At 51.6% G+C, this 26812-nt stretch overlaps 1 protein-coding gene and 1 long non-coding RNA gene across 3 annotated transcripts; both read left to right on the top strand.

Moving 5' to 3' along the window:
- Positions 1–5528: 5528 nt before the first annotated feature.
- LOC148112732 (uncharacterized) lies at positions 5529–9973 on the top strand. Its single transcript, XR_015729191.1, has 3 exons — positions 5529–6552; positions 7848–7961; positions 8631–9973. It is a non-coding gene; the product is annotated as an uncharacterized LOC148112732 (long non-coding RNA).
- Positions 9974–11325: 1352 nt separating this feature from the next.
- LOC117676489 (solute carrier family 2, facilitated glucose transporter member 3-like) lies at positions 11326–25253 on the top strand. Of its 2 annotated transcripts, XM_034435978.3 has the most exons (11): positions 11779–11876; positions 12531–12906; positions 14650–14748; positions 18044–18204; positions 18840–19080; positions 19389–19551; positions 20184–20371; positions 20806–20910; positions 21381–21482; positions 22233–22436; positions 23006–25253. In XM_034435978.3, the coding sequence occupies exons 4-11, from the start codon at positions 18158–18160 to the stop codon at positions 23219–23221; spliced, it is 1266 nt and encodes a 421-aa protein (XP_034291869.1). In that variant the 5' UTR covers positions 11779–11876; positions 12531–12906; positions 14650–14748; positions 18044–18157; the 3' UTR covers positions 23222–25253. The 2 variants fall into 2 exon arrangements, with proteins under 2 accessions (XP_034291868.1, XP_034291869.1); XM_034435977.3 differs by lacking the exon at positions 12531–12906 and having other exon boundaries at positions 11326–11876.
- The last annotated feature ends 1559 nt before the right edge of the window (positions 25254–26812 follow it).

Genomic DNA, 26812 nt, shown 5'->3' with positions numbered 1-26812 from the left:
CTAGGATCGGGTCCTTCCTGCAGGCTTTGAGACGGTCTGCCCACGCCGGGGGAGGGGCTGCTGGGTGACCCTCCAAGGGATCCCCCGGAATTGTAAATCTAAGACATCCAACGCCCCCCCTCCCCCCGCGTAGGTAGTTTCTGTTGTAGGGGGCAGCCTCTGTACGCGGGAGTGGGAGTAGACTTGGGCATGGGGGAGCTCGGAGTTCAAATGCGGTCGGCGGGTGTCGGGAGTTACGTGGCGTGAGCCCCACTGCAGCCTTTCAAGGGATCCGTAGGGAGAGATGGAAGTTGAGGGAGCGAGATGGGAGAAGCTGTACGTGGCAGGTGCCGTTGAGGACAGATGGAGAGATCGCTCCCCCCGCCCCAAAACTCGACAGGCCCTGGAGGCCCCAGAGAGCCCCAAACCACCACAGTCCGCAAACGCCAAACATTTCCCGCAACCGACCCGACCGGGATCGCCAGGCCAGCCGCGCTCGCTCTTCCTGCCGCCCCAGGCAAAGCCCGCCCTTCCTCCTCCTCCTCCTCGGCCTTCTCTTCCATTTGGAGAAAGAGGCGCAGAGCCCCGCTCGCTCCCCCCAAGCCCCACCGAGCTGCCCAGGCCGCCCCAGGCCGAGGAGGGCAGCTTCCCTGCGCCAAAGCGGCTTCGGCCGGGCGCTGAGGCTGCCGCTCGCCCCGTGGCCAGAAGGGGGCGCCCGAGCCACTCGGCTCTCTAAACTGGGAGGTGGAATTGGGGGGGAGGGACTGAGGGTCTCTCGGCTGCCCTTGCAGGAGAGCAGCACCGGCTGGCAACCCTGGGCTGAAAACGCAGCTCTCCCGCTTCCAAACGACACCCCTGCGCCGCCCCCCACCCCCCCACCCGCAAAGCCCTGCCCGGGGGCCAGCCTGAGTCGCCTCTTGCGCTTCGGCCGGCCGGAACCTGAGCCCTAAGAGCCACCGGAGACCTGGGGGCGACTTGCCCGGCGCTGCCCCTGCCTCCCCCTCCCCCCCCCTCGGGCGGGCAAGGCAGGGAGCAGCGGGGCAGGTGGGTGCCAGGGGCGGAGGGTCCGGCCTGTTCCTCCTGCTTGGAGGCCGGGCCCGGAAGGGGGCGAGGCGGTGCGCCTGCGGGTCTCCTGCTCCCGGATTCGGCAGTCGGCCTCATCCGGGTTGGTTTCAAAGCGGCTCGCCTTCCTGCCCCCCCGTGTTTGCCTCTTTCCAAGCCTTATCTTTGACTTTGAGGCCGGTTCGATAAACAGCCCCGGAGTAACACGCCCCACCTGCCACAGCCGGCAGGACTACGCGGGACGGGGGTGGGGGTCAGCCGGGCCGCCTTTGGTCTGGAAGACTCCGCCCTCTCAGGGTGCTTTGCACCTATTTTCCTGCTATTAATGCGGTGCTGTTGTGTTTATTTTTAACACTGGGCATCTTTTAGATTACAGTTTTCTATGTCCGGTACTGAGATTTGTTTGATAGGTTCAGCCAATGAATGAATTAAACCTTTTGGCAGAACACTTCCCCCCCCCTTTAATCAGGGATAAAAAACTTGAAAGGGAAGGGAAGTCTGGACAATTGTGGTGAAGACGCTGGGGACCCTGAGGGCTTCTGCGCAACCTCCACCATGCTCAGCCAGAAGATGTCGGGACCGGGCCAATTGCCCCCCTCCCTAGAAGAGCAGAGCTCATGCTGCCCATTGTCCTTCCACAAGGAGACGGCTTCCACTGACCTTCAGCCAGGTCTTTGTTTTCTTAAGCAGCACCACAAAATAAGGAGGCAAACACAGCATGTTTGCACACTTTTGTTGGAGGGAACCTTTAAGGGAGAGCCCTGGCCTCCATCCACGTTCCCACGGCTGTTTCGTGGCTGCCCTTCTTGAAGAGGTTCGGTCAACCGGATGCCGGACGTGAGGGAAGCATCGTTTTCCCACCAAAGCTAAATAGGTGGATTAAGAAGACAAACTACAGCTGAGAAGAGGGCATGTTCTCATGTTTACATCTTCTCACCCGGCACTTTGAGTCCCGACTGCATGTGGATGGGGCTAAGTGTCTAGTCCTTGGTGAGGACTGACCCTTGTTGTAGAAAAGACTGGCTTTCCTGGAAAAATATTTCAGGAAACAAAGAAACTGCAAATATTAATTCTGAATATCAATACTTTCTGTGTAAATAAATATAAAAGAACTACTTGGCAGAGATGGGAGGTCCAGATAATCTGTGTTTTTCGTCAAAGAAACCAGCTGCCAAAATGTATGATGTTTAAGAAGAAAAATCAGTGTTTCCAGCTGGACTTGTGAGCGTGTTCAGAGTCAGTTTTGTTTAAGCAAACAGCAGCAATGGACGGCCACAAGAGCCCCCCAGGACAGCAGAAGTACCTGGCCTCTGCCAACAAGGCTTGGGGACCAAACTTGGGCTGCAGTTCCTGGCAGCAGCTTCAGGGTGGATCCTCATGAATGTCTCTGGATGAAGACACCAACATTCAGAAAAAGTGCTGAACTAAAAAAAAACCAAAGCTTTAAAAAACTAGGAAGCAGCCCCTATTGGCTGACTGGCATTGTCCGAAGTCTGGGCGGGTGCCTGGCAGGCCCCAGTGTTGGTGACTGGCATAGTCCTGAGTCTGAGGTGTGCCGGGCAGGCCTTATTTTAAGATGAAGACCACGTCACTGTGCGAGATGCCAGAAAAGGTGGCCGCACCATGAAGGCAGCTTGGATCAAGCCAGGAGATCCCTGGTGCAATTAGGAATGGGGGCAGACTATATGTACTTTATAAATAAAAAATAAACACTAAGACCCACCGAGGAATCATCTTGTTTACTCAAACACACTTTTTTACTTCTACAGTAAATGGATACACAACCTGTTTCCCCCAAAAGGTCATCTACTTTTTTCTCTTGCCCCCCCCCTCACCCTCTCATGGTGCTATAGAATTTTTTTTTTTAAATCCATTTTTCTTAACAAACCCAAATTTATTTATTTATTTATTTATTTAGTCACATTTCTATGCCGCCCAACTCCCAAGGGACTCTGGGTGGCTTACAACAAAGAATAAAACAATGCGAACAATCCCATAAAAATGTTAAAAAGAAAAACATTAAAACTTTAAAAACGTTAACACACATGCACTCCTATTCGTGGCTGGGTCTCGCAAGATCATCATAACGAGATCAACAGCCAGTCGCTCATCTATTCCTTAACAGGGAGAGATCTTTGGGAACCAGATCAGGCTCTCGAGTGCTGTAGAGTTTATGTCATCTGCGCTTGCTTAGCTGGAAAATTTCTAAATGTAAAAGTTCATAAACTGATAAAAGTTAGTCCCCTTTGAGTTATAGCTGACTGCAAACAATTTAAACAATTTATAAGTGAAGACAAATCCATGTTCCCACAATTCAACTGTATTAATAATTTAATTGAATTACTTCTGTTATTGGTGACCATGTTTTCTTGTAACTCTTGTATTTGTAGATTGACTTTATTATTGGCCATGGTTCCATTGAAATTAATTTCACTTTTATATTTCTTGAATTGTCCTGCGGCAAGTTGTCCCATTCCGTTCCCAAAGTGGGCAACCCAAGTCCACCTGGCTTGATTCTCTTCCCAGGCCTCCCTTACATGCTGGCAGATCCTAGATATAACAATTTTCCAGGGAAGTGGGAGAGAGGTTACCTCCAGTCACCTCCAAGGGATCACAATGATCAACTTCAAACTGGACTGGGCATCATGCCTCCCCCTCAGGCAGCGTCCAACCTAGGGAAGGAATGGAGATGGCTCTCCACCCAGGAGAGGCTCTTCCCCAGGGCTCCTGCAGGTAGGCCCCCCCCCCCCGAGTCTTTGCATGCTAATTGGAGAGAAGCGGCTCTCCCCCCAGGCCATTTTCATCCAGTTTTTCCTGACTTCAGCCTCTCCCAGCCTCTGGGTCTTCTGACCTTTGCCACACCCCCCCCCCCCCGCAAAGATTCCTGCCCTGATCCTACCCAGGTGATCTCTGCTACTCTACAAGCTCGTGGGCTGGGACCTCCGTAGAAGGCCTGCTGCTTCCCAAGAGCCCCCTTAATCAGCCAGAGAAAACACCCCTTTCTAGCATCGGCCCCTGGAACACCTTGTCCCCAGAAGGGGCCACCCCATCCCGAGTCCTTCGGGAGAGGGGGCGGTATAAAAATCTAATAATAAATAATGCAGCTTCTGGTGGGAGTCATGGTTTTGTGGGGTGGGCTCTCTGGCTGCTTCAGGGGCCACGATGGGTCAGATCCACCCATCCTCCTTTCAGGACAAGTGGGCCTTCTGGGCTTTGGCTCGGTCAGAGTGTAGTTCAGCCCAGCGGGATGGGCCGCCCGAAGGAAGGGTCTGTTGCCCAGTTGCTCCATCTGGCTGGATATTTGCCCAGCCCTGCACTAGCCAAGCTGGTCATTCTCTCGTCCACAAGGATGGAAAAGACCTCAGCAGCATTTTTCTGAATCCACTTCTCTCTGCTGCCCTATCCATGCCCCACATCCAATGGAGAGAGATGCTCCAGGAGGTTGTGATGGCTGGCATTAGGCCACCGACACGGAAAGACTGAAGAGCACCAGATGTTCATCTCCTGGTCCAAGAACATCAATTAGGGCGGGGCAGTCTGGATGTTGAGGGAGAGGAGGAGGAGAAAACTCTGCGCTTTGGGGCCAGGAGATTTCTGCAGAAAGCAGCACTGGGAGTAACCAAATTCTGACTCATCCCTTGCAGAAAATTCCCCCGCTCCCCTCCCCTCTGTGTCACCACACGTTTTCCTTCCGTTTTCACAAGAATTAACACGCATTAATTGGTCATTCCCCTCCTCGCATGTTTTTATGTTCAGCACGATGGCAAACCTGCGTGGCTTCCAGATGGCCCTTCGGCTCTCTGGCTGTGTCCGGGCTGCTCCCCCCCACCCCCATTTCTGCAGCAGCTCGAATGGCAGCCCCTGCTAATGTCGTCCTGTCATCTTGCACCGGGAGAGGAGAGGGTTGCCCCTTCCCCTGCTAGCAGCTCCCTCAGCCTCCGTTATTCTCGACTGCTGCCACCACCTCCTCCTCCTCCTCCTCTTCCTAACTTGGATCTCCCCTCCCAGATGGTTATTCGGTCAGAGACCCTTGTTCCTCTCTGTTACCTTCCGCTTCCTTTTTCTTTCATGCTGAGGTCATGCTGGATTTGCAATGAGTTGTTGCAATAAAAGATTTTGAAAATGTGGCTCTGCTGTGGCTTAAATGTTTTCCTCGACCATTTGCTAGCAATTTGTAACATTTAGTTTCGAGGTTGCAAATTACTCCTAGTTTCTGCTTTCTTTCTCAAAAATGAAACGTTTCCTTTGTGGTTGACTTAAGAATCTGCTTCGTTGGCTAATAGTTTACAAGCCTTGATACTTTCTGACAGGGGCTCAATTGTTTTGCTCAATTGTTTTGGGAACTTGACAATTCCATCATCATCACACTCATACACATCTTTGTGCAAATTTTTCACACCGCCTGGACTGGAACGCCCCTCATTCCTGAGACGTTTCTCAACCTCCTCCCCCCCCGCCTTTAAGATGGGAGGACTTCAACTCCCAGAATCCCCCAGCCAGCATGCCAAGCGCAAAGCATCAGCAAAGAAACCCGGCGGGGAGGCAGCTGCAGCCGCTCAGGGTCCGCCTGGAACGGAGGGGACCTGGACGGCCGAGTCCCTCGTGCCTGGCCCTGGGCCGGGCGAGGGGAGGGGAGGCAGGAAGCGGGCCGCCCAAAGGAGCCTCTCGCTCTCGGGGCCCTTCGGAGCAGCTTCCCTCGCAGGCACCGGAGGCTCCAGCCCTTCGCCTGCGGGAGGCTGTTGCTGCAAGCCAGGGGGAGGGGGAGGGGGAGGGGGAGGGAGCGGGGCGGCCTTTCTCTTCCCGGCCGCCTGCAGGATTTGCCGGTTCAGGTGTTTTGTTTTGTTGTTGTCAGACACTCGCTCTCCTCCTAGCCCTGCGGCCGCGAATGCCCAGGGCGGCCCGGGTTTCCATTGCAACCAGCAGCCTTTCAAGCAGGAGGGACAGGCCCAGCCCCGCGGCTCCTCTCCCACTTCTCGGAGTCCTGGGAGCTGGTGGCCCGGACGACCCTCTCGGACCCTTGGAGGGTGGGAAGCGGGGCCATCCTTGTGCTGCTCAGTTGGTGCTTAGGGAGCCCCGGCCTTCTGCAGTGGCTCAAACCCAAGAGTTCCCGGGCCCCGCAGGAGGGGGGAGCCGTTGGAAAGGCAGCCCTCCCCTTTCCTTCAACCCGGAGAGCTCCTGTGCAGAAGGGAAAGGAAGGGAAAGAGCAGCAGCTCCTAGGATTTGCCTTCCGGGTCCTTCTTTCACAGTCAAAGTTACATTAAAAATACCTGCCGGTTCACCCCCAGACTATTCCCTGCTTAGAGGTGTGCCTTGCTTTTCGGATGTGTGAGCCCTCCTTCCCTTCCCACCCTTCCCATAATGAGCAGCCAGCGGGTAGAGGAGCTGCGAAGAGCAACCAGCCAAGGCCCCAGGAAGGAAGCTGGGGCTGCTCCTCGGCCCCTTCCCTGAAGCTGAGCTCTGCTGGCCTTGCAGACGGAGTCTGGACCAAGCCGTGGGGCCAGGAGAACTGAGGTGAGCAGGCACAGAAAAGCCTTCAGACTTGCGCATGGCCTGGAAACAGCCGTGGCACTCCAGCTGCTGCACCTCTGCCCTGTGTGGCTGGCACTCCTGGGCAGCAACCCTGAAGGGCTGAGGATGGCGGCATTAGGGTAAGGATTTTAGGAGGCGACTGGGATTTCATCCCGGCCTCAGCTGCCTTTGCAGGTCCAAGCTTACCTGTTGGGAGGGGTTGTAACTGTTGAGTCCAAACCCTACATTTCCACACACACCCCCAACTTTTAATTCTGGAGGAAGTACCTGGTGGTGCTTCTGGGGGGAGTAGAAAGAGGTGGGGCCAGCTCAGCTTATGGCTCCTTCTGAGGACAACAGAACTGAAGGCAGGAAGTCCCCACTTTGGGGGGGAGGGTGATAACCAGGGTCGATCAACAAGTACCGATCTGTGAAAGTGTCCCCCCCATTTTGCATCTCTTTTCTGAGGAGATTTACATGTTTCCTGCAGTGCTCCTGGGGGAGGGCTTCACTCAAATGCCTTTCAGGGCTTTGCTTCCTGGGGGGCTCATGAGAATGGCCCTGTTTGGCACTCATACTGGGGGGGGGGCTTGGGGGCCCAGACATTGGTGCTCACTCAAAACACAACCCCACAACTAAAGGGGGTGGGGGTGGAGAAAGACTCCAAAGAAAAGAGTCCTTCCTTCCTTCCTTCCTTCCTTCCTTCTCCCAGTTGATGTGGGAAAGTTCTGTGAGGGAGAAAGCTGTGCTTGAACTCTCTTTGCACCCTGCTGAACTGGAAGCCTTTGAGTGGCAGCCCTTCTGGAGGCAAACAGTGTAGACTGGAAGGTCCACAAAGCGTGGTTCAAAGCATCAAGCCATTGGCCACAATCACCAATGCTCCACCTGTCTTGATGTGCAACACATTTAATGGGAGGGTCCATCCCATCATTCCAACCATCATTCTGATTTTTTGGACCATTTCCCCCAACCGCCGTGAAACGTATCTTAAGAGGTGTTGCTTTGTCTGTTGACCGTCAAGCAGGGTCCGTTCCTAGATTTCCCCCAAGGAAGACAAACCCTTGACTGAACCTTTGAATGTGCTCATTCAAAATGGGAAGTTCAAAAAACCAGGCTAAGAACTTCGTGTGACCCCACCCTTTCCTGGAGGCCCAGCTCTGGCTTCCTGTGCTCTTCTCATGAATATCTCCCACTTCCTCCGGTGGCTTCCTGACACCTCTCTGGCCTCTTGCCAAGTCCTTTAGGTTACCTCTTTCCTCTGCCTCACCTGACACACCTTTTCTTCTTTGGCCTCCTAGCGCATTACACCTTTCAGAAAGGAGTATCCAGTATCCTGTGTCCAGCTTTAGTTGCTACGGGAGAAAAAGGATGCTAAGGAACTGGAACACGTCCTGAGAAAAGCGAGAAAGAAGGTAAAGGGTTTGGAGGCTAATTTGAAGAATGGTAAAAAGGAGCCGGTTCTGTTGGGCCTAAAGGAGAAGAGTCAGGAAAGCAGTCTTCCAATATTTAAAGAGCTGACCCAGGAAAGAGGGTCTGTGAATTTCTTCTCTGGGATGGCTGCAGGTAGGGCAAGGACCAAGAGTTGGAAGCTTCACAGAGACGGAGATCTAATCCGAAATGAAAGAGGCCTCTCTGTGATTGTGAGGATTTGAAGGCAAGATGTGTTTTTCTGGGGTGGTCTGAAGATTCCTACGGGGTTTTGATGAAAAGGCTTCTAATGCCCCTTTCAGCCCCATGGGTTGTACGAAGAATACAAGAGCATCATTCAAAGAATTAATAGGGAAATAAGGCCAGCTCACAGTGTGGTTTCTTTAAGAAATCTGATACCACAATTTGTCTGAAGTTCTAAAATGCTTCACACAAATCACAACTGCCAAAAAGTGTCTAGTGTAGAATGACACAGTCTTTATCTGGATGTAATTCAGTACATTCCTTTAAGGGCAATAAAATTATTGAAAGTGTTAAGCGTGATGCAATTCGCCATTCCTAGCCAGCATCTGACAATTTCTGACAATGTTCAACGTTTCTGCTCCCACTTTCATCTGGCAACTCAGATGAAGAATCAATCTGTGTTTCCACAGGTAGAAATAACTGCCAAACCCAACTGTGATGGTAGCAATGAATGAACCTAGATGGCCTGCGGTCTCTCTTTCAGAAGCTCTGCTTGGACACCACCCAGTGCCCCACTCATCCACACAAGGCTGGGCTGCTTTCTCCAGCTACCCCACCAGTGGTGGGTTGCCCCCAGTTCGGACCAGTTCGCAAGAACCGGTAGTAAAACCGGCAGGAGGCCCCGTCCACCGCCCCGGATGTCGTCCTCAGTGACCTGTGCCTGTGAGTGCACGCACGCGACCCCGTTGTGAACCGGTGGTAAAGGTAAGCAGAACCCACCCCTGTACCCCACCACAGGCGATAACATTCACGGAGAGAAAGGCAGGTGGAAACCAACACATTGCTCAGATCTATTGCCTCTTTAGCAATAATAAAGGACCTCAGAGGTTTGTTCCTGCATATGTATGCACTTTTGGTTTCATCATCAATTAATAGAAACACCACCACCACCACCACCAGCTTCTCTGACTTCTTGGGAAATTAATTATAGAATGATTTCAGTTAAATAAGTACAATTTTTGTGCATAGATAAACAAAACAAAAAAAATCTGCCTGAGTAGCCATGTCATGCCTATATTTTTTCTTTTTGAACGTTACCAACTCGGGGCAAAATGGAGCCTTCTTTACCTTTCCTGTTTTTAATTCTCCCATTTCTGTTATGCAGCCTCAGACCCGAAGCACTTGGTGCTGTCTTGTTCCCCTGCTCCAAAAATTGTAAGTGGATCTCGTTCATCACGACTTGGAATAACAGCAAGTGAAGCCAAATGCCGTCTTTTCCAGGGCGCTCACTTCCAAACTGGAGTGCCATTTGTGCCAGGTGTGTCCAAAATATCACCTGGCTTTGCCAGATGTTGGAGGAAATAATAGCTGTGGCTCCATCGGTCTCCTTGACCAGACTCTGGAAATCCATTAGTTTTTTCACAATACGCCCTCGGTGGCCGATTCATCCTGAACGTCAGACTCTCGATAACAGCCTCTTTCTGAGCCCCCCGCCTGGCTCTCTTATCACCTCATCTTTGTGGGGTGTTTAGGGTAGATTAATGAAATATTGGGCTGATATTTCTGACAATTGCAGTTTTCTTTAGAAAGCATCAGAGGGCAAAAACTTTTATAAATATTAATATTTATTAACCATATTTTCAGGAAAGGAAAACCATCTATATTTTTTAAGTTATTATTTTCATACAATGATGAGCCTTTTAACCTTCAATTTTATCCTTGGCCATTCACTGTAACTTCCATTTTTTAATGGGGTGCAACAGTTCAAAGGCAATTAAATGACCTATCTGATATTACAGAAACAATTGAGACGCAATTTAGCAGTAGTTCCATTGCATTACATTTAAAATCTGCAACATATGTCTAGAGGATGTCGAGTATACTTTTGACCCTCACATAATAAGCTACATTCCAGACAATCCCAGTTTAAAATTGCATGTTTCCCCCAAGTGACTTTGATTCAGCTTATCATTAATCATTTTAAGTGAGTTGTTGCAAGAAAAATTTAGATTGCCCAAAATTTGAAAAAAGGCAGCATGATCAATTGGATATCAGTTGAATTTGCAATTTGGTCCTGAGCAGTGGTGAAGTCCAAATTTTTTTACTACCAGTTCTGTGGGCGTGGCTTGGTGGGAGTGGTGTGGCTTGGTAGGCATGGCTTGGTGGGCGTGGCAAGGGAAGGATACTGCAAAATCTCCATTCCCACCCCACTCCAGGGAAGGATATTGCAAAATCCCCATTTCCTCCCTATTCCAGGGGAACGGTACTGCAAAATCCCCATTCCCACCCCACTCTGGGGCCAGCCAGAGGGGGTATTTGCCGGTTCTCCAAACTGCTCAAAATTTCTGCTATCGGTTCTCCAGAACCTGTCAGAACTTGCTGGATTTCACCCCTGGTCCTGAGGCATTTGCAACATCAAAATCTTGTGAATTATCAGTACAGTAAAACCTTGTTTTAATAGAGGGAAGGAATGGCCATTTTCTTCAAGGAGGTCCATTGAATTGGGGTGCTGAACCTTCACCAAAATGGCGAGATCAGGACAAGATGAAGTCTGAGATTCTGGGCAAAACAAATCTTTTGGGAAACCTCATCGGAGCATCTCATTCTATAGCACATACATCAACCTATTCTACAAAAAGTAGCCAAACAGGATGGGAGACGGGCAAGTGGCAATGCCAGCCCAGCTTGCTTTGGGCCTAGAATAAAACCTTGGTAGAACTTGGGCAGAACATCTGGGACGGAGGTAAAACCTTTGTCGTCCGTGGTACAGACCAACTGCTTTCCTCGCATCCCTCGGATATTCCTCAGATATTTCTGCAAAAGTCTGTGTACCCCACCGGGGAGGCTCTCCTGGACAAGCTCCAGCCCAGAGAGTTTGGCTCTGTTGGGATGTCCCCTTATCGCCTTTGGGTGCAGTTACCCAGAGGGGTGCCAGCCTAACGCCGGGCACCTCCTCCCATCCAAGGTCTGAGCCCCTCATGCCCAGCGAGGAGGAGCCGCTGCCGTCGCCGGCTTCTTTCTTTGGATGCCGGGCTGGTTGCCATGGCAACGGAGCAAGGCAGTGCGGCTGCGGCGGTGATGCTGAACCGAACCTTTCCGCTCGGAGGCCGGGAGTGACGGGGGGGGGGGGGAGGAGGGCGCCTCGCAAGGCGGCACGTCGCACTCGTAAGCGGCCGGCGCGGCACCCAGGAAGCCCGCGAGCGTCGGGGGGGTTCTCGGCAGCTGCGGCCGCTCGCTGGCTTCGCTTCCTGGGAGGAAGAAGCCCCGCCAGGCAGGAACCGGCAGAGGCCCAAGCAAAGCGGGGAAGCCCCGCGGAAGCCTCGCCCGTGCCAGGCGGCAAGCGGCCCCCTCCTCCGGCCGAGCGGCTTTCCGCACGGGCTAAGCCCGGGGGCGAGGGCCGCTTCTCCTCGCAGCTTCCGAGCGCGGCCACCTGCGGAAGGAGCCGGGGCCGCTTCTCCGGCTTGGCAGCGGCTGCGGGGAGGGGCGGGGAGGGGAGGCTGGAAGCCCCGCAGCCGCCTCCGCCCGCCCTGCTCTCGTCATCGGGGGGCGAGGCAGCCGCGCCTCTCGCCCGACGGGCCCCCCGCCCTGCAGGCCCCAGCAGCTATAAAGGCGGCGGCGGCGGCGGCGGCGGCGGCGCATCTGCAGCAGCCCTTCCCAAGGACCGCCCGACGGACGGAGGCGCGATGGAGGCGGCCGGCCCCATTGAGCAGAGCGAGGTTAGCGCCGGGGGCGTCGCGTGGCGGTTGAGGCCGGCCAAGAGCGCTTTGGGCGACCCGGCAGGGAAAGGGAGGATCGGGCTCTGGCCCGGGCAGCGGGGGGGGGGGGCTTCCAACTCCCGCGGAGGGACGGGGCGTCGCTTCTCCAGATGCCTTGGGGATAAAGTCGCCACGGCCGCAGCAGCGAGGACTCTGCCCGGCTGCCTCGGCCGGCTGCTTTACGGGGCTCCGTTCGGAGGAGAACCAACGTGTGTGTGTGTGTGTGAGAGAGAGAGAGACAGAGAGGGGGGGGGAGAGAGAGCGAAGCCTGACTGGTTTGGAGCTCCGGAAGGGTACCGGGAGCAGAGGCGGCCTCTCATCCCAAGTCTTACCAAAGACCCTCAGCAGGTGTCAAGGTCATCTGGAGGTGGGAGGGAACAACCCCCCCTCCAAGGTGGGGGCAAGATCCACCCAACCCCACGTCCTTGCAAATGCCAGCACCTGCGAAGGGGAAAGGAGGGCTTGAACAGCGCTCTTGCAGATTGCCTGCCATTTTGCTGCCTCCCCCCCCTTCCATTTGTACTTTTGTGGCTGCAAAGGATACTGGCCTGCAACAGGACCCTCTCTCAGTTGGGGGTGGCAGGCAGAAGGGTTGCAACAGGTTTTTTCTGCTAGGAAATGGCTTCCAGGGCAAGAAAGCCAGAAGCGAAGCGAGCATCAAGCACCTGCCCTTCAGACCATCACAGGATTTCAGAGACAGAAAGTCACCTGGTTTGTGGAAAGGAATTGCAGCTGGAAGCCCAGAGGGGCCACAGCACCACAGCTTGAAGCCTGCGTAGCCCAGTAGCCTACAAAGCCATCCAGCTCCCTTCGCCTTCACCAAGCCATCTTTGACCCTCAGCACCTACACAGGAGTTGGTCAAATGGCATCGTCCCATCTCATTGCGGTTGCCTTAAGTCCTTCAGACCTTGGGAGTGCGACATTGTTTGTAGCTTTGTAGCCAGGAGTGCTGTTAGGGTTCATCCTTAGCCCTTCACCATCAGTTTTTAGGTAACTTACATTCCTATCTTGGGCTGTTGCATGATTTTCTCTGTATTTAAGAGTATCTAAGAGTGATAGCTGGGTGGAGTGTTAAGAAGCCTTAGCTGAACATTTGTTGGAGGTTTAAGATACAACCTCAATCATGAAAGTGGGCACTAAATCCCTTCCCAATGTACATGTCCCTTTTAATCTATTTGTGCAACCATGGAAGAACAGGATCTCTACCTCTTTCTGATATCTTTTAGCATCACAAAAATTAAAAAGCGAACCAGGCCAGTAAAATAGTTAAAATGCAAACCAAAATTGGGAAGAGATAGCAAACTGAACACAATTTCACTGGGAGCAAAGATTCCTCTCTGGACCAGGAGAAGACTTGGGATCACCCACAAGTGCTCCAGACAGTTGCTCCTAAAGGGGAGACAGCAATCTGCAGTGAATTTGAAACTCTGGGAGATGAAGAAAGAGGTGACTTGCTCAATTTGCTGCCTTCAAAAGGACACTGGATTTGTAACTTCCTTTTCTAATCACTTTTGGAAATTGCTTGGTATTTTGTTTTTAGATTTTAGGACTGTAACTTGTTTTTAGAAACAAGTTTTTACAATACTAGTTTAATTTCTTTCAATCTTTAGTGAAATAAGTTTTAAATACAAGTTTAAGGATATTTTTGTGGAATAAAGAGCAAAAGGGTAATTAAAATGTTGATTTTAGAAAGTTGCAAACTGATTAATAGTCCAGATATATTTGAAATTAAAATTTGAAATTAATTATATGATTACTTTCTGTAGAAAAATGCTATTATAAATTCTTTTTAAAAAAAGACAGGATGGGACTTTGAAGGTTGGACACTAGAGGGAACCAGAAAGAACTAAAAAGTACAATTAAAGGAGAACAACACTTAACTCTGACTTAATATAGAAGGGAGCAGAAAACTTTAACATTGGATGTACTGAAAGATGCTTTGGAACAGGGGACCCAGAAGCTGACTTCAAACGAGTCTGCCATTATGGACTTTCTTTAAAAGATGTCATGCAAGAGACCCAGGCTTTAGCAAAGAAGACTGACCTGAAAGTGGACTCTAAAATGACATGCCTTAAGAATGATATGGAAAAATCCTACACTGGAGGGGGAGGAAATGGATCCCCTGCAGGCAGCAACCAAATGATTTCCCACCTGCCTTTTCATTTTACTTGTTGCTATGGAAACGTGGACTCTTGGGTGGGTAGAGAGCCCATCTGCTGGGGAAAGGATAACGGGGGGGGGGGGCCGTTCTGGGGATGAGGTAGCGTAAGGGGTTTTATTTTAGGATTTATCTGTGGGGCCCAACCTGGGGAAAGGGCCTTGGCCCTTTGGGCATCCGTAGATGTTTGGCAAGAGGCAGAGAGTGAAGCTGGCCTGAAGCCTTTTGGCCACCCTCAGAACGAGATGTTGCCCCGAAGCTGCACTGAATGGGGTGTGGGGGGTTCAGGCCAGGAGCCGAGGAACCCCGCCTGAGGCAGGAGGCCAACGGGACGACCCCAGGCTGCTCCCTCCCCCCCAGTCCTAGGAAGAAGCAGGCACGGCAGACCCTCTGAAGTGTCTGGCCAAGGAAAGTGCAGGGACTGTCCAGGCAGTGGCCAGGGGTTCCGGCTGTCCCCGCCACCTCCAGGGAATGGTGGACAAATGGGCTTTGCCTTCTTAAGAATCCCACGGAGGAGCTGCGATGCTGTTTGCCTTTGGGGGAAACGCGAACTGTAACCTTGCTTCTCTTTTCAGAAGAAGATAACCTGTTCGCTTCTCGCTGCTGTGTCTGTGGCAGCGATCGGATCCCTCCAATTCGGGTACAACACGGGAGTCATCAATGCTCCTGAAGTGGTAAGGAGGGGACGGGGGGACGGGGGGCTTTCCAGGGATTTTCTGCTCCTGGAGAATTTGCTTGTAGCAGAAAAGATGGGGAGGAATTCGGGTAGAGCCAGAGAAGGGACCGTCCTGGAATTGGTCATTGATGGGAACTCGGCGTCTGAGATTAAGGAGAGGGAGAAGAACCCCTAGTTTTGTAAGAGAGTGTAGAGCTCCTCACTGCTGTGTTATTTTTCGGAAAAGGTGACACGGAGCCTCTCGTGCTTTCGTGGAAGCCGAAGGAGCCTCTCCTGGGGAAAGAGACTTGAGGCCAGATGCTGCCATTCCTCAGTTCATCAAGGCCGGCTCAGAGGTGGAGATGTGGGCAGGAGGGAGGCTGCTCTGACATTTCCCTTCCCAGCCCTGAAAGCCAAACTGACTCAGCCTCTGGGCTGAGTAACAGGCCAGGCCTCCTGAATGGCTGAGTTTCTCTCCCCAGGGGCCCTTTCTGTGGAAGGGCCGACCTTCCCAGCACCTGCCGCCCATCCGGTGCAGGCCCTGCTGTGGCCAATGGCCTGGCAGCTGTTTCTCAACAGCTGGACTCTCCTCCCTCCGCTCAGCTCGGGAAGGACCGGCCAGAGAGTGGCTGGTCCCCAGGCAGCCGAGGAGGCCTTGAGACGGGGAAACAGAACCAGTGGTGGGATTCAGCCAGTTGGCACCACTTCGGGAGAACTACCAGTTGTTAACTTCCTGAACAGTTTGGTGAACTGGTTGTTGGAAGAAATCATTAGGGCAGAGAACCGGTTGTTAAATTATTTGATTCCCACCACTGGGCTCCTGTGGGGCTCTTGGGCCAATGGGGCTGTCTCAGCTGACCCTCCCTTGGGGAGGGGGAATGTGCAGGCACTTGGGGAGGGATGGAGTGGTGATACCTCCCCTGCCTAGTGGGAAGAACCAAGGCCAGGAGTCCCCTTCAGATCTCCTCAGGGGCTGCTGGCCTTCCGGGGGTCCTGCTTCTTTGGGTTAGGAGGGTCACCTTCCCCTTTGGAGAACTTTGCCAAGTCACCACATTTATGGACAACTTGCATGGCGGAGCATTTTTAATTAGGGTCACTAGCTCCACTTTTTTTGTAAATAACCCCCTTTATTCAGGATCTAAATTAAGGAACAATTTGAGAATGATAAACCCTCCCCCCCCTCCCCAAAGGAGATGGGTCAGCAACTTAAGTGGGGAATGGAGAAGATCTTGGGATCTTCACCTTCAGCTGAGATTAAATTGATCTCTGGGATTCTAAGTCTTGGGAAAGACTCCCTGTTAGCCCTGCTAGGTAGTCCAGCCAGGAGTCCTACGGGAGTTCTATTTTTATTGTAAGGTTGCATTAACAGAACCTCACAAGGTTGACACTATTCGTCCCTTGCTCTCTTTTAAACCTCTGGCCAGCTAGGGAGTTCTGTGGGCTGAGGCATCCTGGCAAGCCACTGTCCCATCTCTGGCTCTCCCTCCTGTCCCCCAAGGACATTCCCAGAAAGGGTGAGACACCTCCCCAGCCATGTGCCACCCGGGTGGGCTCAATGTCCACGCCCAGCATGGCCAGGCAGGCACCAGCTGTGAAACATCCTTGGCTGGCAGGGTCGGTGGAGGGGGCAGGGGAGGGGAGAGGAGGAGCAGGAGGGGAATTTGCTGAGTCACAGAAGGCTGGAAGGACCAAGGACAACCGTCAGGGACGATGGCAGAGGCTTAATCTCTCCAGCTCCTCCATCCTGCCAGCCTTTTCAGCTATCAACTTTTGCACTCTGTGGCCAAAATATGGGAAGGAAAATGACTCAGGGAATTCCAAAATAATTTGTCTCTGAATTAGGCCCCTTAATGAAAATGACAAGTATTCAGGAGGAAATGCGTGGGTCTCTCGCTTCGTAAAGATGACTCATGTGCCGCATCCTGCCATCTACGCTCATGGGGAAGGGGGAGACAGGATAACGGCTAGACAGGCTCCTCTCCTCCCCTGGCTCACCCGCTGGTCTCTGGGCTGGTCTCCTGCTGCCCCCTGGTGTCAGCGCAGAGGATCCCTCGCTCGGCTGCCCTCTGCAGATCAGACGTGTCTCTCTCTCTGTGTGTGTGTGTGTGTGTGTGTCTGCGTTCGTGCACCACCCTGAAAGGAGCAGCTGGATCTAGCCCAGGGTGGGAAGGGAGCTGCTTGTGGTCCAGAGGGGCTTTCCCCCATTTTAACAAAGCCCCAATTCCCTTTTTAGGAAGAAAACCTTTTACGTCCCTCATGTTACAACAATTTAACCCTGTGGGAACATTTAAAGACTTACAAATAATAAAATGTAACTTTTTAGATCTACCAGCCCATGTTTCATGGAATAAACCTGGTGGGTATCGGAGAAGCATTTGATATTCCTATGATGTCGGATGAAAATACAAGCACACTTGTAACATGAGAGTGTAAGCAGTTTTTCACGATGATTGAGAAAAAACTGACTTGTATGAGCATTGAAGTTACCCAGCCAGGATCCACTTAAGTTGATGTCCTGTTTTTTCAGATCTTGGATGCCTTTATTGTTGTCTTCTGCTTGCACATATTCATTTCATCCCGGGAACATCTACAGTCTGGTTATCTTTTCTTTGATACCCGTTCTTCTCCAAAAATGATAATTTTGGAGGTTTTTCTCAAAAATGCACAAAGTATGACTCTGATTTTGTTGTTTTCATTGTTCAGTGTATCCAGAATGAGAAGCCATTAATATAATGGAATGAGGAACACAAAGAGCTGCTTGAAAAAGTGATTCTGCTAAATATTTTGAGAGAGAGAATTTGGTCCCAATTTAGCCAAAAAAATATCCTGAGCGCACTGTTTCAGTCCAAGGATGTGAGGACATTCTATTGGCAAGGAATACTGCTATTCAAGTAGATACTACGAAGGACTTGCTTCCTTCTCCCTGCCACCACCCTTTGCCCCTGATGTCGCATTGCTCTTTGGAGGAGGAGTATGGTGAACTTTGGATGGCCAGCAGCCAAACACCCTCTGGGTCAAGTTGGGTGAATACAACCGCAGGCCTAATAATGGGCTTGCTTTTCTGGAAGGCCACACCTTCAGGAGGTTAGCAGGGGGACTCTAGGCTTGGGCAGGAGCTGCTCCTCTGCAGGATCTCTTCAGGGATCTTTCTGACATCTGCCCTGATCAGGGGAACTTGTCAGACCTCCTGGGTTGGTTGTTTTCCTCCTCTCTTGGCCATCCTTGTGATTTGACTGGGCTCATTCTCGACTTCCCCACGTTTTGCTCTCTCCTTCTGGTTCAGAAACTCTGAGCTTCCGTTTCTGTCCTTGCAGATCATCAAGGGCTTTTTCAATGACACGTCGCTGGAACGGACGGGAGACTACATCTCAAAGAGCCTCCTGACCGCTCTGTGGTCCCTTTCGGTGGCCATTTTCTCAGTCGGAGGCATGATTGGCTCTTTCTCTGTCGGGTTTCTTGTCAACCGATTTGGCAGGTAGGTGAAGAATGGCATAGGAGGGGCGTGAGAGAGAAAGCGGGGCCCCCAGTCCAAAAGGGACCTTGCGATTAAGCTACCGGGGGGGTTGAGCCCAGGGGTGAAATCCAGCAGGTTCTGACAGGTTCTGGAGAACCGGTAGCAGTCATGTTGAGCAGTTTGGAGGACCAGCAAATGCCACCTCTGGCTGGCCCCAGAGTGGGATGGGAATGGGGATTTTGCAGTATCCTTCCCCTGCCATGCCCACCAAGCCACGCCCACAGAACCGGTAGTAAAAAAAATGAATTCCACCACTGGTTGAGCCCTGCCACAAGGGAAGCGCCTGTGCTGGCTCCCTCCAAGGGCCATCTCTACAAGACCAGGACTCCAAGCCCCAGGTGCCAATGCCAAGAGTCTCCGGTGGGCACCACCTTGCCACGAAGGGCAGAGCATGGCTGTCCCAGAGATTGGATGAGGGTGAAGCCCTGAGAAGCAACTGCTGCCTGAATTCGAATGCTATGCTAGAGCCCCAGATCTCCCTCCCTCTCCCTCTCTCTCTCTCTCTCTTTCTCTCTCTCTCCTCTGCCCTTCTCTTCAGTTCTTCCTTCAGTTTTCTTTCTCTCTCACACACACACATTTCCCCCCACCCTCTGCAGGCGGAATTCAATGCTGCTGGTGAACGTCCTGCCCATGGTGGCTGGCCTCTTGATGGGCTTCTCCAAGATGGCCCGGGCAGTGGAGATGCTGATCATCGGGCGCTTCATCATCGGGGTCTTTTGTGGCCTCTGCACTGGCTTGGTGCCCGTGTACATCAGTGAAGTCTCCCCGACTGCCTTGCGGGGGGCTTTTGGCACCCTGAACCAGCTGGGCATCGTGGTGGGCATCCTGGTGGCCCAGGTGAGCTAGCCCTCCTCAGGCAGGCAGATCGCGGCCTTTGCCTTTCTGGGGAAGAGATGGATGCTCCAGAGGAGAGAATCCCTCAGCTTAATCAGCACCATGGGATCTGGGGTGGGGTGGGGGGGAACTTCCCCACGGACCTTCTGGGTCTGCTCTGAACTGAGAAAGGCCAGGGACAGCAGCCTCAAGGAAGAAGGTCTCCAGAGGCTCAGAGGAAATCTTGCCCGGCTGACTTGCTCCCTCCTCGCATTTCAGTCTTTGGGGATGGGGCCTGACCCTTGGGCCTCTCTTTTCTTGCCCCCCCCCAGATCTTTGGCCTGGATGTCATCCTGGGGACGGAAGAACTCTGGCCGGTCTTGCTGGGGTTCACCATCATCCCAGCCGTCCTGCAGCTGGTGACCCTCCCCTTCTGTCCCGAGAGCCCCCGATTCCTGCTGATCAACAAGATGGAGGAAGAGAAGGCCATCAAAGGTACTCATTCTGCAGCCGCCCTGCAGAGCGACGCAGAGGCACGCCTGTTTTAGCAAAACCTTTTGCCAGGCAGGTGCTGATCCCAAAAGCATTTTGGCAGTAAGTTAAAGGATTGGTAAAAATGAAGACTTTGGTAAAACAATCCCTGCTAAGAAGAGGGTTCCTGGGAAGGGCACGGCAGACTTCAAAACCCAGCTGTCCTTTCCTCCTTGTTGACAGAAGGGCAACTGAGTCTTCACAGGCGCTCCGTCCAGATCTCGGATGGCTCCTGACAGGAGGTCTCTCTGTGGATCTCCGCCTTTCTTGCTCCCCTCTTCTGAACCGGCAGACACAATTCTTTGTTTGTTCTGCGGATCAGGTTCTGGCACGCTGGAACGTTGCACAGCACAAAAGTCCATGTGTGCGCAGAAGCCTCTCCTACCCAGCCAAGAAAGTCGGACTATTAGCCGTCAGTCATCTCCAGTGCTGGTGAAGGGGGCTTCTGTTTTTCTCTTTGCTGCCTTACCTGGGCAGGATGAGTAGCTCCGTCAAGAAGAATCCTTTCTAGAAATAAATTGGGCACAAAACTGATTGGAGCTCTCCAAAGTGAGGCGGCCCCACGTCTGACTCGGCCCGTGTCCTTTTCCCCTCAGTGCTCCAGAGCCTGCGTGGCATCCAGGATGTGTCCAGTGACATCCAGGAGATGAAAGAGGAAAGCGCCAAGATGTCCCAGGAGAAGAAAGTCACCATCCCAGAACTCTTCCTCTCCCCCAGCTACCGCCAGGCCATCCTCATCGCCATTGCCTTGCAACTCTCGCAGCAGCTCTCGGGCATTAACGCGGTGGGTCCCCCGAGGGCCGGTCACCTCCATGTGGGGGCAGAGGGAACCACGTCTCTGGCGGGAGACCGGAGGAGCCTTCTGGGAAGGGAGGGGAGCTGGGTCCGCATGAAGGCAGGAGAGCAGCCATAAGAGGGGCACCCAAAAGGCCAGGATGCCCGTTGCAACCATTCATTTGAAGCCACCCCTCTGCTGCACGGATCAAAAGCGGCAGGGGGTCAGTGGCGCAGTGACACTGTGGGTTTTGGGACCTTCCTGTGCTGCCCCTGGCACTTTGGTTTGGCTTCGTGTTGGTTTCTGGTTTCAAAGAAATTGCGCTCACCGAGGTGCAAGAGAGTCCTCCCTTCCTCACCTGTCCTCCTAGCAGGTGCTGTGCTCAGAGCTGAAGTTGTCCTCCCTGTTCTAAGTGCCGCCGTCCACTCTCCTCCTGCCTCTAGGTGTTCTACTATTCCACTGGGATCTTCGAAGATGCCGGAGTGAAGCAGCCAGTTTACGCCACCATCGGGGCCGGCGTGGTCAATACCGTCTTTACTGTAGTGTCGGTACGTGGTGACAGAGGATGGGATCACCCTGCATTTGGGGGAGGGGGGTCTGAGGTGAAAGACCCTCCTGGAAATCTGGAGGCACTTGCAGAGGAAAAAACATCAGGGGCAGCTTTGGGGGTTGGTGGAGAGCCATGATGTTAAAAGAAAAATGGAGCTTAAATCACTCAAGTGTGACCGATGTGTTGACTTGGGATGGGCTGAAGGATGGATATTCCACATTCTGGTGCCTATCAGGAGGCCACTGAAGGCGCATGTGTGTGTTGCCTTTAAAATGTGGTACCACACTGGACCTCTCTGCTGAGAGGGGATTCCAGAGGGTGCAGTAAAATAAGTCGGCAGTCACAGCAACAGGATCCAATTGGCCATTTCATGGAGAGCTTTTTGAACACTGTCTGGTATCTGTCCCTATGGTGGCAGAGAGATCTGCTGCCCACTGCAATCCTCTGTGTCCTCTTCCCATTCTGCAGCTCTTCCTTGTGGAGCGGGCAGGGCGTCGGACCCTCCACCTGGTTGGCTTAATGGGCATGGCTGTCTGCGCAGCCGTCATGACCGTCTCCTTGGCGCTGAAGGTAGGCAGCAGCATTTCTGGCTCACGGCAGCCCCCTCAAGATTTGGACTGAAGTTAACGCATCTGGAGAAACAGAACGTCAGTTTCATGTCTGGAGCTGCATCTCTCGGGGGTTTTACGTCCCCCCTCCCCCCACCGCCAGGCATAAAACCACTAATCAAGTTTTCTCACAGTCACAGGTTGTACAATCTAGCCTAGAAATAAGATAATCAAGGCCACTCTGTACGGCTGCCTTTTAGAGATAAGAGACTCCCTTCTACATGGTTCATAGAAGAACAGAAAGTCCTTGAGATGTCTTCCCCCCAAGCGGTTTAGGAGTGCAGGAATCAAAATCAAGGTCATGAATTACACACACACACACATGCACGCACACTCCCATATATCCCAATGTTTAAGTGGCCAACTAGATTGAACCAAAACAGAGTGCCACCAAATTGGTGTAAGTGTTTTGGAAAGATAGAAAGTGTAGAAGGTTTGAGATATTTCTCCAGGTACTTCTCCAGTTTTAGCCTCTCTCTGACTAAAATGTTTTGCTGGCCAAACAAGGCCAGAAATAAGAATGAACCGTGGGAGATGCTCATCTCTGCTCTCCAAAGAAATCTGGAGAGATTGTGCAGTCTCTGCTTGCACCATCTGACCCAAGATAGCTTCCTGGTTGATTGATTCCCAGGTGAGCAGATGCTAAAAGTTGGGATCAACCAATGTCTCCCTGGGATTACGAGAGCTTCACTCTACATTTCTGTTTTTGCAGAAAATTGTGACTTGGATGAGCTACGTCAGTATTTTTGGCACTTTTGCCTTTGTGGCTTTTTTTGAAATTGGACCTGGACCGATCCCGTGGTTCATTGTGTCCGAACTCTTCAGCCAGGGCCCTCGTCCTGCAGCCGTGGCCGTGGCTGGTTTCTGCAACTGGGCCTCCAACTTCTTGGTGGGCATGCTCTTTCCCTATGCGGTGGTAAGGACTCTTAAGTTGAACCTTCTTTGTTGGATCTGGCCATCAAAAATGTCTCCACAGGTGGGAAATAGGAGAAGGAAAGGGCAAGCACTGAAAGGGGGCGAGAACTGCCGGTGGCTGTTGTCAGAACGGCTGTTGTGAGGGGGAAGTTGGAGGGTGGGCTGCACCCTTTTTCTTAAAAAACAAACAAACATTGTTCATTGCTCAGTTGAAGCCCAGGAGAAGAGGGGTGGCATAAATATTAACTTGAGCAAAGTTCCTGCTTCTGCTCCTCATGAAGAACCCAAGCCACAGAAGGTCCTTATCCTTGTGACTCCTGCTCCTGGAATGACCTTTGGTGACTCTGAGGATGAGGCGTTTCTTCTTGTGGCATGCCATCAATCTAGCCTGGCTGTGTCATAGGGTAGGATAGGTTTCAGTTTGGTGGTGGTGGTGGGGGTGGGGAAATGGGCTGTTGAATAAAGGACTTGACTGGGCCCTGACGCTTGTTCCTCCAGACCAGAGCTAATGTATGTTTGAACTTCCATTGTCTTAGAGCAAAGATAACATTTTCCTTATCTTCCTTGCAGAAATTATGTGGGCCTTATGTTTTCCTGATCTTCGTTGGCTTCCTTATTTTCTTCTTCATCTTCACCATCTTCAAAGTCCCTGAGACAAAAGGCAGGACTTTTGAAGAGATCTCCAGTGGGTTTGAGAGGCCAGCCGTGAATGGGCTCGCTCCAGCAACTGGCAACAAGAGCTCAATGGTGGAATTAACTAGCATTCAGTCTAAGGAAGATGCCTAACCCCCCCCCCCGCCCCATCCTTGCTTGCCTCTGAAAGGAGCTCTCCCTTTGTACCCGTTGCTGTTTCTTCATGTCCCCTGTGACTTCCGGCTCTTGCCATGGCTTCAGTGCTCCACTAGGACAAGAGAAAGGCGGCCGTTTGACCCGCTGTGCTTCTTCCTGCCACGTACCTCTGGAGGACTGAGGAATGGCTCCGAGCTCCTTGAATGCTTGTTACGTTATGTGGAGGCTAAACCGTTTTTGTGGTTGGTCATTCATGTCTTTGAGGCCAGTTCCTTGTCTGTCCGTGAGTTAACCATCCTTTCCTCCCGATGTTTTGCGGTGTTTTCTACAGGGTGAAGTGCAGCACACTGGAATTTACTTTGAAAAAAAGGGAACGAGACACTTTGTTCCACTTTGTCAAATGGGGGATTTCTTCTGTGTTTGGGAAATTAAGATCAGAACTACTTTTTTATTTACTAGACTTAATTTATTCCTTGTATCACTTTGCTTGGAAATATTTATTTTTATGCAACACTCCTCTGAGTATAAGGACAGGAAAGAAGCATAAGATGACTTTTTTCTTAAAAACAAACAAACAAAAAACTCAGTGATGGGTGGTGGGATCCCAAAGAGACCAAGGTCGGGTGATGAGCCTGGAGTGCGCCAGGGGACCCCCCCCAACTGATAATGCTTGAAGGGGGGGAGGAAGTTAAAGGCATCGCGTGGGGAAGACAAGTGGAGACAGTCTGCTTAGGACCTGCTCTTCTCCCTGGGGGGAACCCAAGGGTGGGGAGGGGAGCCTTGGGGTTTGTGGTGCATGGGTGGCATGGGTGCCAGGGAGTGAGCTGGCCCTCTGCCCAGGAGGACTTGCCTGGGGCATCTAGGGGGCTCCTGGATGGGGGCTGAGGGATGGCAGAGGCCATGGCTGGGCTCCCTTCTGGGACCTCGGAGGGCATCTTAAAGGGGCAAAGCTTTAATGGTGCAGCTGCAGCTGCCATCTTGACTCTTTTGCCCCCCCGAGACATCCCTGGAGTAGTCATTTGTCTTATAAAGAAGGCAATACAGAGTATTTGTAATTCCCCAGATGCTTTTGACTTACCGATTCTGGTGACTGATTTAATTTCCTTCTTTATGATACGATTACATGAAAAAAAAATCAGATGTTATTTGCTTAAGTGTATTTTTGCAATCTTTTGTTGTTAGGTGAATCAAAAGTGAAATTTTGAGGATGAAGAATAGGCAGCTAAGACTTCAGATGAAGGAATTTAAGAGACCAAAGCTACTAAATAAAAGAAGAAAACTATAGTTTTTTTCCCCTGATCTATTTATTTATTGGAAAGAATGTAAATAGTTACGGTCTAGCTTTACGGTATATATTTATATAATGCAGAGAGACTTTGCTGGTCGCTCTTTCTATGGCCAGGGGACAAAGCCTGGACTTGGGAGCTCCCAGGGGTGCAAACATCCCTCGGTGGAGTGAACGGACCCTTCTTGCCCCCCCCCCCCAAAGACCCTGCTGGGACGCTTCTTCTCCAGGACGGTCACGGAAGTCCTGGCCAGAAAAGGGCCAGTTGCCTCCAGCGAAACCTCTCCCTGCTTGGAGGGGGAGGTTGGGCAGCTGCCTGGGTGTGAGAGTGAGGCCGCTAGAGGGATACTGTGCAAAAGCTGTGATCTTCCTGGGTGTGTCTGGGTGTGGTTTAATTGGAAGCTGGCAAAAGGGAGAGATGGGCAGGGGACCATGGTTTCTGGAGTGCGGCTTGGCTACCCGTCTAAACTTGGAATAGTTTGCATTCTCAACCGTCCTCCGCCCCGATCTCCCTTCAAAAATCTGTGCCTCATCTCCACCCTGCCTTGTTTCCCTGATTTTTAAAAAATCCTTATTTAGCCCACTGAAGGCTCTTCTTCCAACCGAGACAATACGGGAGTGCAAAGTATTCCGCATTTGAAGTATGTAAGTTTTGTCTTCTTGTGTGGTGAAGATTTCCAGAGTTTTATAAATGTTATTGTGAATGTGTCATTTTTTACAAAATAAAAAGAAAAAAGAAAGAAACTTTTGGTTGCATATGGACCTCTCTATCTGTCTTTATTGATCCAAATCTAACTCTTTCCCTCTCTCCTACATTTGTAACAAACATATTTTTTGGAAGGCCAAGGCTTTATGCTGCTGGTTAAAATGTGTCCAGGTTAATATGGCCCCACTCAGGGTAGGGGGGCCTTCGCCAGAGCCCCCCACTCCCTGAAACTCTCTGCCTTTCCTCCCATTAGTACCTGCAAGGGGCACCGGATCCATCCCCGCCTTCTTTTCCCCTGGTCTGTTCCAGTTGTCCCAACAGCCCCAGCTGGCAGGATGAAGGTCAACAAAGAGGAGAAAGAGAACGAGGCCATTGCTTTGCATGCTTTAGAAAGGAAAGGGGGACTGGGAGATTCATGGTTTCCTAACTGCCACTTAGCCAACACAACACAACACAACACAACACAACACAGGGGAATATGTCCTAATGCATGTCAGCCGATACCTATGGAACCATGCAAATCCAGGTGAGAGAGAATGACAGAGGTGGTTTTCCTTGGAAAAGGAGGATTGGAACCATTTGGTTTTTATTCTGGTTTTCCACAAAGACCTTTATCTTCTCTGGAGCTTTGAAGAAATTGGGGTGGAAAAGGAACATTGTTCTCTGGGTAAAATGCACACTAAGGAGGGAATTGGTGGCTTTTGGTCCTCCAAATCCTGAGATCCAATGAGAACGGTCCTTGTAAACAGACCATTGTTGGTCTCGTCCAACGCTGGATTGGTCTTCCATACAGGACTGGCTCGTTTCCGACCGCTTGTCTCTGCTTGTGTTCCTGTGGTCTTTTTATTCCTAAATTGGCCTCTTAAAACGTTTTCTCTTGTGGGAAAGAGCAGGGTGTTCGTCCCCCTGAACTTCTTGAGAGTTAATTATATGGAGGTTTCTGGCCTTGCATTTGGGCAGCTGCATCATGGAGCCTTCCCTTTACACAGTAATCTGTCATTCTTCCTTTAGAACAATCTCTCCCCAAATGACAAGATCACACGGTCTTTATTAAAAAAAGAAAGTTTTGAAAGAAAGTTAAAATAAAACCCTGCATTTGTGTCAATTAGCGTGTTTTACCTCCCCAGATGTTTGTTTAGAAGCAAAGAGTCATTGGGCATTTCCCTCCCCCCCAAAACCCATGGGAGAAAAGACTGGGGAGGGGGCTCCGTCTTCGCATCTTTCTCTGGATCTGGGCAGTCAGTTGGCGGTTTCCAAGCCCCCCTTCCCCAAATGAGACCCACTGCTCCACACCAAGGACGGACTATGTTCACCAACCGGGCTTGTGCCTTTTCAACAAATGTTATCTCCATCTTTCAACTGTCATTTTCCAATCATGTGAATCGAGTCTCCATTCTGTGCATTTAATACCTGCTTCCTAGATTTTAATCTCCTTTTGTTTAATCAAGGGTATTCTGAGCTTCTGAGCAATGTTTATTCAGGTTTTTCAGCAAGTTTTTCATGAGAGCCCCTTTCCCGCCTAAAAAAGCAAGGCAGAATTTTTATTTAGGACGGTTCCTTGGGGAGTCACCTCCAGCATCCAGGGGCTTCGGTTTGA

The sequence above is a fragment of the Pantherophis guttatus genome, chromosome 8 (genome assembly GCF_059756535.1).
Source record: "Pantherophis guttatus breed Tessera chromosome 8, ASM5975653v1, whole genome shotgun sequence".
Classification (NCBI taxonomy): Eukaryota; Metazoa; Chordata; class Lepidosauria; order Squamata; family Colubridae; genus Pantherophis; species Pantherophis guttatus.
Note: the sequence above shows the minus strand (reverse complement) of the source record. Positions and strands in the feature narration are given on the sequence as shown.